This window comes from Clarias gariepinus, chromosome 15 (genome assembly GCF_024256425.1).
Source record: "Clarias gariepinus isolate MV-2021 ecotype Netherlands chromosome 15, CGAR_prim_01v2, whole genome shotgun sequence".
Lineage (NCBI taxonomy): Eukaryota > Metazoa > Chordata > Actinopteri > Siluriformes > Clariidae > Clarias > Clarias gariepinus.
The window spans coordinates 15,288,052-15,304,314 of record NC_071114.1 but is presented as its reverse complement, the minus strand read 5'-3'; the positions used below and the strand labels follow the sequence as shown (position 1 = coordinate 15,304,314).

General features: G+C 38.9%; 1 protein-coding gene across 3 annotated transcripts in view; it reads right to left on the bottom strand.

The window, feature by feature from the left end:
• Positions 1-15,495, bottom strand: part of nfia (nuclear factor I/A) — a 118,445-nt gene extending 102,950 nt beyond the window's left edge. For all 3 annotated transcript variants that reach the window (XM_053512846.1, XM_053512848.1, XM_053512849.1), the window contains exons 1-2: positions 14,484-15,495; positions 9,771-10,299 (exon numbers count right to left, since the gene is read on the bottom strand). In XM_053512846.1, coding sequence (XP_053368821.1) covers positions 9,771-10,299; positions 14,484-14,510 — 556 coding nt within the window. In that variant the 5' untranslated portion in view covers positions 14,511-15,495. The remainder of the gene's footprint in view (positions 1-9,770; positions 10,300-14,483) is intronic.
• Between the last annotated feature and the right edge of the window lie 768 nt (positions 15,496-16,263).

The following is a 16,263-nucleotide window of genomic DNA, read 5'->3' as shown; positions in this document are numbered from 1 at the left end:
CATATTGATTACAAAAAAGCTGCCATTTAAATGGAATTCAGATGACTTCACAGCTGGTGAAGTGACGCCTCCTACCAGCATCCGAACAACTTCTGTTCTGTTTATGACTGATGCCTCAATAATATTGAAAGGTTAGAAAGAATGGACCAGCGTGAACCTTCAGATGCTTCAGAGGCAGTAGTGCAAATGACAACGGTTTAAAAAAGGGTTTAAACACTAGCAAACGTTTTTTTTTTTATAAAAAACTTATTTGATTTCTAGGCCACGACTCCAAAAACAGGAAATTATTTAACATATCATTGAAAACTAATATAATGTAAAACAAAAACTATGTAGAACTTATCACATTGTGTTTTTTTTACCAACTACTATACTTTACTATTCCTCTATAGTTAATATAATGGTTAAAACCAATTTAAAATGATAAATAATGAGTTTGATAAGGAATTTGGTAAAAAAAAAAAAAAGAACTTATTCACATAGATGTTACCTCATCGTTAATCTTAAGAAAACATAATTAAATAAATTAAGTTTAACCAGCCTCATTAAACTAGGCTGGTATAACATGTATTTTATTACTTACATTAAAAAATATCAATGAAACATAATAGGAGGCAATTATATTTAAGTAATCTTAATTACGTAATCGTTAAGGTTTAAAGTTTTGCTCTCATTGCCAGAATCTGCAAAGGTTCTGTTATTGGTTAGTAGAAAGTGTAGTTTCTTTTATAATGTTGTAGGTATCGAGTGGAACAAAGAGACATGGCTCACTCTTGTATTGTCTATTAGTCATGATCTTAAGGTTTACAAATAACGTTTAAGTTTACACAAACTCTTTTTCCTTTATTCTTCGTCTTCCAAGAAAAAAACCTTTATTTTGCCTGTTGGTTAGTGCTGTCAATTTAATCTATTACATAAGTTAATTGATATTTTGCTAGTCAAAATCAAGATCAGTCTTCAATTCAGATCTGATGCACACTTTTTAAACTGCTAATTTCTCTAACAAACCTGAATCCTACACAGTAAATGGTCAAAAACTGATGCAGACTTTAAAAATATAGCACAGCTTTTAGGAACACAGAAAACATTCATATCTTCCACAAATACTTACGTTTTGTAAGAGTATTTACTCTTCTTCGTTTGTGTTTATGGCCAGTTAGAACAATTCCACCACCTTCCTGTACTGCAGTGTTGAGCGAAATATTTTCCATGAAAAAAAGTACTCATATTAACAGCACCAACAGATTCAAGTGTATTTTCTACCCAAAAAATAAAGCCTTTCATTATAAGACATTTCTGCTTTGGTTAAGTTAAAACATCCAGTTTTACCATGGTAAAAATTAGTGGGTCAGTTTTGAGATCCAAGATATGAAACATATATATCGAGATATTAGCCAGGCTGTTACTACACTTTAACTTGAAAAAAATATTACGCTTAAACACCTACCAGCCCCTTAAAACATGATTTTGGCATTGTACCCCAATGGGAAGCGGCGTGTAACTCAGTGCTATCCTTAAGATGAGCTGTGATTGCCACAGAACTAAAAAGCAGTGCCAAGGCCTGGACTCAAACATAGCCTTAATAACCATATTTACTTATTTATTTATATTTCTCCAACTTAGACAGATGGAGAGGCTAAGGGCATTTCTGGGGATAAATAGTTCAATAATTTAAAGTCAGTTCCACACTTAGCCTGCAACCCCATCACCACCCTCACCCATTTTAATTATTAAAAACAACATCTGACAAAAAAGTAAACACTAAGAAAACAAAAGAAACTAACAGAGATGACAAATAACCTTGCTTAAAGAACAAACATTTTGTTAGCAAATGGGTGCTTTGTAGTGGCCACCATCTGGAGAGAGAGCCCAGAAAGGTTGGATCATTTCATAACGTATGCAGAGCGTTGCTCTAATCTTAACTTGCTCTCCAACACTGAAGCTCCGAAATGAACGCTGGTTTAATTAAATCCAGAATACATCTCACTTCCCTCTCTGTGTAACTGCTGCAGTCAAATAAGACTGATATGTTCGACAGCTTTATGCGCCGGAACAAAGAGATCTAAAGAGTTTTCTTGCTGAGATGCGAATATACCCCCCAGATATCACAAAGAAGAACAGGTCAGCTCCTCATTGCTCAGTCGCAGAAAAGGTTACCGGAGTAACCAGGAAGCGAATGCTCAAAAGATGTGGCCTCCATTTAAACCAGCTAAGCTGCTGGGTAAAGGATAAAGAATTGGTGTGGTGCAGAATGTTGTTTATTAATAAAAAACAAGCATAAGCTACTTACTCAATATTATATCCACATAATGATCAAACAAGTGAGATATTTTTATGTCTTACATAAATGTTTCAGGATTGCTAATGCAAATATAAAGGTCATGAAAATTAATTACGCTGAAAGGAATTTTTCAAAAACAAGCACATGTCAGTTACAGCACAGAGAAATAAGTCTGTTTGCAACTGATGAGCAGATGGGAATAAAGGCTATGAGGACAGAAAAGCAAATGAGGTAACATATTCCTTGTTATTGGACCAAATGCAGACGTACACAGAGATGCAGATACAGAACATGAGAAGAAGGTCCTGTTCTCTGACAAACCCCAGTCTTTCTTTTATATTCCACCAGCCATACGGTAGTTTATTTTTCACTTCTTTCACCATCTGTAGCAACTTTCCCCTGCAGACAGCCACAGCTGTCCCGCCGCTTCATGTCGGTGCTCTCTTTCATACTCCCGTCCAAAACGACTCTGCTACATAATGGTGCCCAGACAGGAAATGCCTTTCAAGATATTAGGGCTACTGATCGGGATTTAAAATATCTATATGCTGTATTAAAACTGATGTATTACCCTTTCTGAAATGCTTTAGGCTGTGAAAAATGAACTTCAGATCGCTGGATTGTGCACGAGGCTAACCAGTATGTACAGTGCTTATGTAATGAAAAATCTATTGAGCGACAGTCAACAGCATCAGGCATCAGAGGAGCACTCACACGTGACAGAATGCATTGATATTACAGAGAAAAGGCAATGATGTGCATGTTACAGATCAATCCATCTGAACAACCCATGGGGGAAGAAAAATGCAGGGGGACATTTTTAGCTGCCAGCTTGGCTGGGGTGAGGATATATACATATATGTTTATGTGCTGAAGTCTCAATAAACAGGTTAGAATAACATGTTCAAGAAACAAAAGAAAAGAAGATCGATCGTAATAACTGTGTTTGCAAAGTCTTCCTTTCCGGCTCTGGGATGTAACATCACATGAGGAACTATTGAAGTAAAGTCCTCAGCAAGTCCTCTCACAATCCAACTTTCTTGCACTAAAGGCTCGGCAATGTATCTCTCGCTACCAAACCCTAAGACTCTTGTTACTCTTGTTAAATGGCATGTGAGCACAAAGGCTCAATTATCACATGTTAGTCAAAGGTTCTGTGCTGAAATGGAAGAGATGTCTGGTGAGAGACTAGGACAGTCTGACCGTCCAGAAGACTTTCTCAGTGATCCAGCAAAATGGACTGACTGCCCCTGATCAGCAAAAAATAGCGGTGGATAAAGTGGATTGGAAATTCACTTACTACATGCATGCGCACTTTTACGACTACATACAGTATAGTAATAAAGGGTTATTCTATATAGTACATTATAAGGGCAAAGTCAAAATTATTATTATTTTTTGGTTATCTTTCCAGTTGCCCTCTCACACATTTGCTGTTAGGGTTTCAGCTTAGATCAGAGCTACTGTACTGCTTTTAATAAACTACCAATGCCTGATTATGTCTAGTCACAGTGGAATATCCTGGTCTTCTGTTCTTCTGCTGATCTAAAGGACTGACATTGTTGTGGGACGCTTTTCTGTTCATCATGGTTTTAAAGAGTGGTTATTTGACTTACTGTAGCCTTTCTATTAGCTCAAACCAGTCTGGCCTTTCTCACCAAGGTGTTCCCCTTTACCATTTCTCATTGCTTGAGCCAGTTATATGTACATCTTCTATAAGCATACTGTATGTAAATTATATAAATAGTAGGTATTCTGACCCCTCTGATCTAGCAGTGCAAGTCTCAGTCTTAGTTTCTCTCTCGGTATCCGAGTGCTTAGACGACAGAGGAGATAATACAGAACTAATTAGCAGAAGAGTACTGCGCAGGGGGACGGGAAAGAGCCCTACAGTGCGGGTACACACCTCCTCTCACACTTCACAGCACTGGACACTGACTCATCACCAATCACCATACAGCGATATGTAAAGGACTCATACTCAGGCTCCTTACTTAATGGGAGTGTGGAAATGTTTTTCAAAAAACAAGCAAAAAAGGAAAAGAAAGAAAGGAAGAAAGAAAGAAAGAAAGAAAGAAAGAAAGAAGGGAGCATCTGTGTGTGAGCTCTGTGTGTGTAATCACAAAAGTGGTCTAAAAGTGATGCAGAAAAAAAACCTCAGCAGGTTTTTTTTTTTTTTGTCTTGTGATGGTTGACGTATAAAGCGCTCAGACTGGAGCCAAAGAATGTGGTCCAAATCTGCAGAGTGCGATCAGCACTGACAATAGACATTAAACAGATTACACGAATTTGCCATGCAATCAGGCTTATGAGAAATTCACCCAGCGAAAGTGCGCTCTGCTCACTGAAACTTACAGAATCCCCCCTCCTCCCCGCCCCAAAGCACCAAACCCCGCTGGAACCTTATCTGCTTCATTTAATCAAACCGTGATGTAGGAAAAGTGTTTCGAATGTGGACCGTATCACGTATATTAAAAGCGGCGGCACTGAATCCTATCATTTGATCGTGGGCAGTTCTTTAACCCTGGGCATGTGCCAGACAAGCGCTTCTCTGCCGCGATGTGAACGGAGCACTCACTCTACTCAGCTCACCTAGAATTTATTTTTATGAATGAACCCAAGCTCATTTGTAATGAATGGTAATGTTTGAGTGTGTGAGTGTGTGAGTGTGTGTGTGTGTGTGGGCATGATTTTATATCTTGCCAGGAACCAAATGTCCCCACACAAGGATAGGATATCTAAATAAGAGTTTTTATTTTTATTATTATTATTATTATTATTATTAAACAAAAATCTTATTCCAAACCTAAATGGTTTCCTCCTAATGTTGGGATAAGATTTAGGTGTAAATACAATATTAGTAAATTTTTTAATTAAATTTTTTTTAGGAAGGGTCCTTAAAAGGATACTAAGACAAATGTGTGTGTGTGTGTGTGTGTGTGTGTGTGTGTGTGTGTGTAGCAGTGTGATGGCATGGTGGTTTTTGCAATAACCATGCTGGTTGGTGGCAAGTAGGAAGGAGAGAATGAGAGACAGAAGTGAGTGAAGCCGAGTGAGGGTAGGGGGTCCCTTCCCACAATGTGTACTGCAGTAACCACAACAAAGCCTGTGGTTCATCCCACAATAGCCTTAAATAGATCCAAATTATTATTATTCCTCCGCCTGTGGAAAGAAAGGGAAACACGAAACGGCTGCAACTCAATACAGACCAGGACGTACAGATACACTTGTGTCTTTCGGCCGTTGCAGAAAACAAGACTACTGAAGATACACAACCAAAAATCACAGAAGTTAACTAGTTTAAAAAGCCGTATACCCGCTAAGAAGTGTGAGCTGCAGTATGTGGCTCGGCCGTATACGAGACTGTTCACCACACACATACAGCTCCCAGGTCAGATAAGGTAAGGGCAATATAAAAACATATTAACTTCCCTCTAAATGTACACATAAGTACTGACTGTGCTTTGTTATCTTTTAAAATCAGCAGTATCCCTCCATTGTGTGAGCACGGGTGAAAACAGACATGAATCGAATAGAAATATCGCTCGATAAACAACTGAAACTTTACAGGGTTTCCCATGTCGCGCTAAGACAAATAAGCAAGACTTTATCGCTTGCATTTAAAATTGTCCTTTGGTAAAGCAGACAGGACATTTATTGAGGTCCACATTGTAGAAAGGGGACTTCCTTCATACTTAATATAACTCAGCGATGAATGTGCACCACACCAATGACTAACTTTTAATCTTTTAAATAATATCTCTATTAGGGATGCACCGAAATGAAAATTCTGGGCCGAAAACGAAACCGAAATTTTTGGATGCACTTGGCCGAAAACCGAAACCGAAAATGGCTTCATTAAAAAACATGTTTAAAATATTTTATTTTTGTTTGTATTAAAAAAAACTACAAATTAATTAAGCAATCAAACTTTTATTAATAATAAATAACAGTAATAAGGCTGTTTAACAATAACAAAACTTGCTTCCAAGTGCTTCCAAACCGCCGACATACTCCGTGTTTGATGCGTAATGACAGCGCGAACGAGACGGGAGGATGGGAGAGGCGTGGCGACAATTTCGGCTTTTTTTTTCGGCGCTTTCTTACGTTTCGGCCGAAACCGATAATGCTATTTCGGCCGAAAATTTCCGGCGGCCGAAATTTCGGTGCATCCCTAATCTCTATTATCTGTCCTTAACAATCTATATGTAGCTAATCTAAAAATAGACTACTTATATTTATCAAGTTAAATAATTTGCTTATTAATTACTTTTTTCTCTTGCTTGTCCTCTTTTGCTCTCGTACGCTGAAAATGCCCAAAGAAAATGATATATCAAAAATCAGTTACTGACTTACTGATCAGGTAATACTACAAGAACTAGTACACCGATCCAGCAATGTTTTAAGTAAAAAAAAAAAAAAAGACTGATTTGCATTTTACAAACTGCCAACAGCTCTCAAAAACAAATCTCATTCATATGATACACCGTCACATAATCACAAACATTTATGTGCCAAAAGTAAGCCTGTTGCGTATATCTACAGTCTAAACGTTTACATTGCAGTGGGCGATTAAATCCATGGGCAAACCTACAGTAAAGTCTCTTCTACAGCTGCTCTAAGGTCAGCTGAGAACCGATCAGCACTGCTGTCTGTTCCACATAGTAGGATATATTTCTGTTTATATAAGTCAGTATTTATATAAATAGAAGAAAGGTTTTTGGCTGTACTTTGGTCAGAACTCACTCTTTCAATTATATCTTTAGGTTTTGTCACACCATCACGCAAAACTGGCTGGACAGAATTTAATGAAATAATATTGTTGAGTAGAAGGGAAGTTATGAGCAGTTATGTTCCAGATTATAAACTGCAAGTTTGACACATGCATCAAACTGGGGACACGTCTTAAATCGACCGCTGGACAGAATTTAATTTACCATTGATAGTACGGTGGTACCTCGACATACGAACAAAGAAAATACAACTTAGGATGAACAAAGCTAAGATACTCAACCATACAAAATTTTATTTCTTTGCATTAAAAAGTTACAAAGGGATTTTTTACCATACAGAAAGACAGGCAGTTATGGATGTGGCCTTCAACCTCTATTCTACATAATTTAGAATAAATTACCAAGTCATTTACAATAAATTGTTCTTTTAAAATATGTGTTCACTTCTTTACATACAACACATACAAAACAGGTGAAGCTTTACAACTTGAACCTGACCTTCGGATCGATCCAATCAGGATTTCTGTTCAGATTAGTGCAGCTTTAACCATTAACTACCGCAGAATCTTTGACTGCTAATCAGCGTTCTAGCACTGAGCAACTGAGCAAACAAAAAGTTCATAATGTGGCACAAGCAATGAACCAGACTCTTTAAAAAGAAAATGGTCCTTGGCTGCAACTTAAGCCGACATCTACGTGGCTATATTAGTTCCTGGTTAAAGGTTTAAAAGCAGGCCTGCAGTCTATTTCTAACAAAACCACCTGTTTTGACTAGAGGTCAAAGGGCATGACGGAACCAAAGCACCGCCCCCGCTTGACTTGCTGCTAATGAGAGTGGCCGTTTATCTAAGAGGTCAAATGCCTCCAAATAGTGTCATGACCCTAACATCTTAAGTCATGACCTTTCCCATGTGTGGAGTGCTCCTGTGATACCCTCTGGCTATAAATTAGCCTGTACCCCCCAAACACAGAGTGTGGGTGCCTTGCTTTTCTTTTTCACGATACCCTTAGATGTTTGTGCATCAAAGACACACAACAGCTATTAAACTTTTAACAGCAACAAGTACAAATGATCAGTATGCATTTTAAAAAGGCTGCTGAATGACTAGCAGAATTCCATCATTCAACTTACTTAGAGGAAATATGGTGTAAAACAGTAACCGTTCAGATTATTATTATTCAGTGTCATGAATGCAGCAGAAGCAGATTAAATTACTACCTCCATGTGCCTCGAAAACCACAACTTTGGCCATGTGAGCATGAGGTCCGTTTCTTTTAGAGCGGCTTTTAATCACGGCGGCTTCAGCAACGCTCTGCTGCTTTAAATAAGACAGAGGAGGAAACCTGATCAGTTTGTATGTGCCTCAAGATGGAGGAAAAAGAGGGAAAGACACAGTGGATGTGTGTATGTAAGAGAGAGAGAGAGAGAGCAGCAGAGCAGTAAAAGTAGGTAGACAGCTGTAAAACTTTTTTCTCATAGTTTTCATTTACTTTCCAAGACTTAAACAAATCGGATGTTAGCAGGATCAGACCCTTTTAAGCATTAAAACTGAATATTCAAAATCTCTGAAGAGAAGAGTTACAGCTACAGTGTAGTGGGTTCAAGTGCAAAACTTTTGCAAATGTATTGATGTTAATTGTTAGTGAAATTCTGAACTCTGTGATACTTATATCTCAGATACATGCAATATGCAAATGCAATTTTTAAAAAAAATTTTTATTATTCTGTGAGCATAATAAAAGACTAAATGTGTCTCTTTCCTTTAGCGATTTTGATCAAATGAATACAGCTTTATTTGTCTGCGTTAATCAGGAGTTAAAGGAAATATCTTCTCACTTTTATCAATACCTAATCAAAACAGAAATACTGGTGTGGAGGTAGGATTTGGGGTTGTGATGGGGGGGGGTCTTTCTTTCCTTCCACCAATAAAATGGGTATTAGCTGCCAACTCACTCTGGCTTTAAAACAACAATTTGCGAGCAGGAGGAAATGAAAGTAATTGAGGTTTGTCTGATGAAACGAAGCGCCTTCCTTCCAAGTGAAAGCTTGTGTTTGTGTTGCTGTCAGCGCAAGACAGATCCCCTGCTGCCTCTTGCCAATTAACAGTCTCTCCATCAGATATTTGCAATAGCCTTCTCCGTTTCAGAGCTTCATGTATAAGATAAACCATGACAGGAGTCAACTTAGTTGGAGTTAATCCATGTTTTTCAGCAAACAGTAGATTAGAGATAAGAGCTGTTACACACTGGTCTTTCTAATTAAATACACAACATAAAATGGAATTAGCTCAAATTATAATATGATCGTTAGCTCTTTTCTTAGGGTTAGAAATTATTAATCAGGGCTAAACCAACCACTTTAAAAACTGAAATCGTTTAGTCAGCGAGAAATGTGTAGGCTGGTAAACCCAACAGATCGGCCATATTCTGCAGTGTTGAAAAAATGTCTGTGCTGTGTAAGAAAGGGGACATGACAATTTGTGTAGTTTCATCTATATTACTGTGGCACAGCTGCTGATGAGAATTGTATCTGTATCTGACAGTATGCGTTTCAGTGTTAATATAACATACCAGAAAACCTTTCAGAGACATAAAAGACTGACACACCACCTGAGGCTGCTTAATCCTTTGGGGCAGTGTAAACACATTTCTACGTATAACGCACACAATGACAATAATGACAATATTTTTTGTATATATATATATATATATATATATATGCCACAACAACTAAACCAGCATGAAAAGGGACTTACCTGCATGGACAAAGTAGGCCAAGTACAGGTCCAGCTCCTTAACTGAAACTCCTATGTGATGGGGCTGCACGCACAAGCCTGGGTTCGAGCACTGTGGTGATTTAACCAGCCTCTCGCCATCAGTACTTTCGAGCGGAATACCTTTGAATAAAATCACCATGACCAGGTCCAACCGCCACACTTTGTCTGCCTGGCGCAGGCAGTCGATCCTCCTCATCTTGCCTTTTTGGTCGGGGTTGGAGAGCACACAGCACGGAGGCTTCTTCCCCGTCACAGTGAGCACAAAATCCTCGCGGAACTCGGGCCGGATGTCCTTGCGCAGTTTGGCCAGCAGCCGCGACGCCCACTTCTGCTTGACCTCAGGCTTCTCACTCAGCAGCTCGTCCTTCACGGCACGCTCCTCTTCCTTGGACATGCGCTTCTCGTGCTTCTTGAAGTACTTTCGCTTGCGGGCCTGCAGGTTAAACCAAGTGTAGGCGAACGCACGCACGTGGGGCAGCAGTGCTTCAATGAAAGGATGGAATTCATCCTGCAAACAATGGTGGAGAGGAAAATCAGGGCAGGGAAAAAAAAAAAAGAACTCACATAACAACTTAGCATCGCAAATCCTCTTACACGTGCTGTTGAATGAAAATGATAATTGTTGGAGAACTTGTCAAATATATAATTGTCAGTAAACAAATCTATCTATTCTATTTATGAAATATAATGTTCTCTCTACGGTAGGAACATACAGCATATACCAATGTAATAACCACACACACATGAAGAATATACACACGTAATTATAAGGTGATTTTTTTATTTGTAATATTGTCCAGTATTACAGGGAAGCCCTGATTGATAGGAGAGGGTCGCTGAGCTGAGAGTTTGAGCGCACGTGTGCGTGTGTGAGTGTGTGTGTGTGTGTGTGTGTAAGGCGCGTCTAGGCCGTATCTTGGCTCGCTGGCAAGAATGCGGGTCTGTAAGGGTCTGCCAGGGCCAAGAAAAAAGAAACAACCAAACAGGGAAATCAGACCAGTTATTTTTATATGTTCTCTGCAAAGTTGCACACAGTATATATATATATATATACAGACAGACTTCTAAAACAGCAGTGATCCTAGATTATTTAAAAGGAGTGCTGTATGTAAACAGATTTAGGTTAATCATGCTATTATTCTTAAATCTAAAATTGTTGCAAACAAAATCTCAACAAGTCCAAAAAAAAACTAACCCTTTTTAGTCTTTTTTTTTTTTTTTGCACTACTTGGCTGAATGGAATTAATTATTTTATCATTATCCATCACTTCTACCTAGTTTTAAGGCTATAACATTATTTAGCATCAGATTTTAAAACCCGGCTGCACTATTTCTTACTGTCTTTTCACACAACAATCCCTGCTTTTGTGTCACAACACCCATTTGACCCTCTGAATGACAGAATGTTAATTTTATTTTCTTCTTCCCTAAATATAAAAATCACTGTATCTGGAACATACTTTCAATAGACAGTCCAAGCTTATAACTCTAACATACAGATTTGTAAAGCTGTTAATTATCCAAATAGGTAATTTGGGCCTAACTTTAAATACAGATAAATTTTACACAGAGAGAACTACTGAGATTAAACAAAATACAAAGAATACTGGCAACCTGCCAATCGGTAAAATAGCTTTTCTACAAACACCCTTAGCAGTGTTACATGCCCCAGAAGCCACAGAGTGAGCATGAACGGCTTGCCAGCAAGTGAGCAAAGGGCGCCTTCGATTTTATGTGCGCAGAACCGAGTCAAATACTACACGAATTTGAATATTTCCCCATTTTATAGTCTGAACAGACCAGACTTTTTCTATATATCTTTGACTACACCAGCTTTACACTGCTGTTGATAATTTTTTATACCAGCTGAACAAATCGCCATATTTAATGGTCAACATAAAACAACTGAAGAATTCTTTAGTATTATGTCAGTGGTCAAATTAGATTTTAGTTTTAGTAGCACATAGTCATAATCAATAGATTACCACAAGTCTTGATGCTCAAATTACTATAAAGCATAAAATGAACACCATTAATCTAACTATTTTATCTTCCTAATGGTATTTATTTATTTCAACTCTGATAGATTTAGGAGTTTTAGACTTTATGTCTGTAGAGTCTTGTGTGTGTAAGTTTAAACAACAGAAACATGTTCTGTTTCACATTACAAAATATCACTATGAATTATGAAAAAATATTTAATTACTTTCTTCTTTCTAGGCATTCTCTCATTAAGGCATGTTTTTGGTTTATTTTTGAATCACAAGCATAATTTTGTCTTCACAGTCCCTTTAACATAATTAAACCTAAATTGTATTGTATGTCAATCCTAATGCAAGGACCTGTGATTTATATGTTCATAATATTTTAAGTCATTAGATAATTAAAGAAATTTTAGGTATATGTAGGCAAATGATTTAGTTCATATGGTTATAATATTATGAAATATTGATAATGTCTAAATTGCAGAAACTGTCCCTACTGTTAAAACAATATATTTAAAAGGTTAGTGAACTATCTGTGCACTTCAGGGGTGGCTGCAGTGCCTCTAAATATGAGGCCTCCACTATAACTCAAGGAAAACTGTCATTTAAAACAGGAATAATAGTAATCCTGTCATGTCGTTGCTCTCCCCTCCGGCTTGACATCACAGAGGCCTAATTATGAGGGAGTCGACAGGGCTCACTTTCTCCTTTTGTTGCAGATCTCCCCATGGAAGTAAACGCAGTTCAGGGGAAAATGTTGGCTAATAGTGCTCTTCTTACAGAGGGGTTAGAAGCTGCCCAAATACAGCATGCCCATTTTTTGGTCTTACACTCACACACACACACACACACACTCACACACAGAGGGCAAAATTAATAATGTAAACTGGCATGAGTAAGTTAAAGATTTTTCTCCCAGACTTCTGAAGTGAACTGATCTGATTCTCCTGTCCTGTTACAGAGCCGAAAAGACAGAAGAGTTAAAACCATTAAGTTTACCTAGGAGCTGGCAAATATATATATATAGGTATTTATAGAGTCTAATTTCTACATTACCTAATGCCTAATAAATAAATACAAACAGTTTATTTATTTTTCTCAGGTTTGTAATCCTAACAGAACAATGTTAAAACCTATATGAAGAATAAGAACATAAGTCAACATCTTCAGCCTACACCAGAACAGACATCTCATCTGAGCACTTAATCGATGCAAGAGCGTACAGCGCAATCATTTTAATGCTGTCCCAAAAACCTCAGACTAATTCTGAAGCACTGTAAGCTGTGTATCATTATATATCACTAATTAACCCATCACAACTGAGAAAAAAATCCTTGCTATATCAGCTTGTTTAAGTCTCTGAAAATTGATTTCTTTTTAATCTAGAAAGATTGTTGCTGCAAGGAACAGACACAGGAGAATATATGAATATGATTGTTGCCAAACACGTGAGTAATACTAAAATAATAAAAATCAATACATAATTATTCAAGACCTGGGAAATAATGAATGTGTGATCACCACTGAAGCTATTAATCTGCAATAAAAAACAGATAAATTCTAATTAAAAATGTTTAATATAAGAATGTGTTGGAGGGCCTTATCTAACTTGCAGCCTCACTATTATTAGAGATCTGGTTAGAAATTTACAGAAATAACCTGGTGAGGCTAATTTTGCCAAAGAAATGTGCTTTGCTCACAGAAGACTGTAATTACTGCAAGGTGGCTTAGAAATAATAATAATAATAATAATAATAATAATAATAATAGGTGTCTTGTTCAAATTTTGATCATCCCATCCCTACAAAAATGGTATCAGCTGTAGAAGAAGAAAAATAACAATTTCTTGTCGCCTTGCTTATTTGCTAGCCATTGCAAAATAATAAAAATTCAAACAGCACCTGAGAGCCAGTGCAGGAATGACTCTGTAAGGTTACAATTACTGTTTCACCAAAAATTAAGGGAATAAAGTCAGTAGGGATTTTTAGGTCTTAACTGTTGATCAGGTGATAATGTAACACACACACACACACACACACACGGAGTCTGTATCTCCTGTATCTTTAAGTATGTTTTTTCTCCTGTATGCATAAAAAAGCCAATCAAGCTGTGTAGATATTTTGGCTACGCGATCATCTGTGAAACAGCCTGAGTCACAAAGTGTGTGTCCCGAGTTGAGCTTAAGTTTTTGCACCACGCGAGTCGCCAAGCAAAGTAACAAGCGAGCGCGAAGTCCACCCGGTTATGGTAAGCTCGTCATAAAAGTACAGCAAATAAAAGACACAAAAAAAAAAAAAAAATATATATATATATATATATATATATATATATATATGAAGTTTGTGCGCGTGAAACCGCGCGCACCTCCTTCAGCTCGAAGGATTTTTTCACACACTCGTGGTTTTAAATCACACTGACCCGCGCATTCTTCTGCACCGTGCAACGTTAAAAAGCCCGACGTGTGGCTGTGTGTGTGTGTGTGTGCAAATATTAGGTAAGGTGGGCGCCATCCGCCATGTGCGAGTTTACTCTGACAGAGCAGGAATGTTTCTGCACAGAAAGTTACTCCAGCCTCAGCCTCATGTTAAACACAGTGTAGTCCACACAGCGCTGTCCCGCACAGGACACACACACACACACACACACACCGCGCAGAAATACTGCAAACAACAACAAATGTAGTTAAACACACAAAAATGTCACTTACCTGTGTTAGGCATAGCGGAGAATACATATCTGGTGGTCGAAATTGTGAAGTGTATGAATGTGTGTGTGCGTGCGTGTGTGTGTGTGTGTTTGGATAACTGTAACGAATCGGCGTGTTTATGTATGTACGTGTTGATGTGAGTGTGTGTGTGCGTATGCGCGTGTGTTCGTTTACTTGTGACTGCAGCGTCCGCCTGAGTGTGTGTGCGTGTGTGTGTGTGAAAAAGGGGAAAAAAAGAAGAGACAGACAGAAAAAAGGGAGAGAGGGGAAAAAATAAAGGCTGCTTCTTGCTTGCTTTCACATTTCCGACTGTGGCGAGGCGCGCGAGCGGCGCTGCCTCAGCGCTCCGTGGTGAACTTTAACCCCGCCTCGAGTCGCGCGTGCGGCTTCCCACCGCACTCTCCGCCAACCTCTACCGGACTCTGTCCGCCGCTACAAGCCGCCGCTTTACAACCGAAACCATCACACAAGTTTTGAGCGAAAGACGCGGTCTGTGGCGCTGCGCTGAAACTGTCCCGTGGCTGAGGGAGGCGAGAAATAAACACACACACACGCTCGCACGCGGGCGATTACACATACATGTATATATATACACACACACACACACACACACGCACGCGCGCACATACAGAGCGGTTTATGGAGGAACAAAAATCACCGAAAGAAAAATCCTGCGTTTCAGGAAAAAGAAAAAAGATTGTCATATAAAAAGTCCTCGGGACGCTTTGAAAGAACTCAGAATAACACTTTTGTGTCTCGCAGATCCGGGCTGCTGAGCGGCTGCGTTACACCACACCATCGCACAGGCAGGCACGCGGCGACCGACACACAGGCTTCAGCCGAGCCGGAGCTGCAGGCAAGAAAAACACAGCAATTGCTTTTACGCCGAGATCACAGCGAGATCCTCGAAGAACGACACAGGACAAAATGCCTGTTGCAAAAAATAAACATAAAAAATAAATAAATAAAAGTCGGCAGCCGATCCTGTGTTGTGATCGCAGTGTGAGCCTGAGAAAATATAAAGAGCAAAGTGGGCTGAAGTCCCGGAGAGCGGAGACGAGCCGCGGTCCCGCGCCGAGCTCACACTGCACTTTTGCCCGAAGGAGAAACTCTCCGCTTCTCCGTCCCTCAGCAGCACAGCGCCCTCCGCACCGGCGACTCCCACCCAGGCTCAGACGGGACAACCCCGCCGTTTAGCCCACGTCTATCTAACCCAGCTTCACATCAGCTTACACCGAGCCGAACGGATTCGCCAAGTACTTTGATAACTAAAAAAAAAACACTTCCTTTACAAGACTGACCAAAGCTACTGTGAGCTAACTGCACATGCTAGGTGTTACACGGTGTTATGAACACTAGTGCATTGGGGCACTCTTTTACTCTTTGCTTTTATTTTTAAAGGAGGGCAATCAAGTTAAACGAGGCTTTAAACGCAGCGACGGTCCCATGTGCAGTGTTTAAACGTAGGAAAGGACAAGGGGGGGAAGAGACAGGATATGAAGACCGGTAGCACAAACCACACACACACACACACAGTGGGTTATGGGATGACCACAATCGCATATGGATTAAAACTTTGACAACTGTATCCAAAATACACTTCAATCCTCCTTAAGTAGGTGAAAATTAGACACAAGGCCAAAATCTTGCTGTGAAAAATATAGATTATAATTATGAATGTCTAAAATCTGTCTTTATGAATTCATAAAGAGAGATTTTAGACATTCATAGTTATAATATATTGAAACATTGAATGTTTCAATATATATAATGTTTCAAT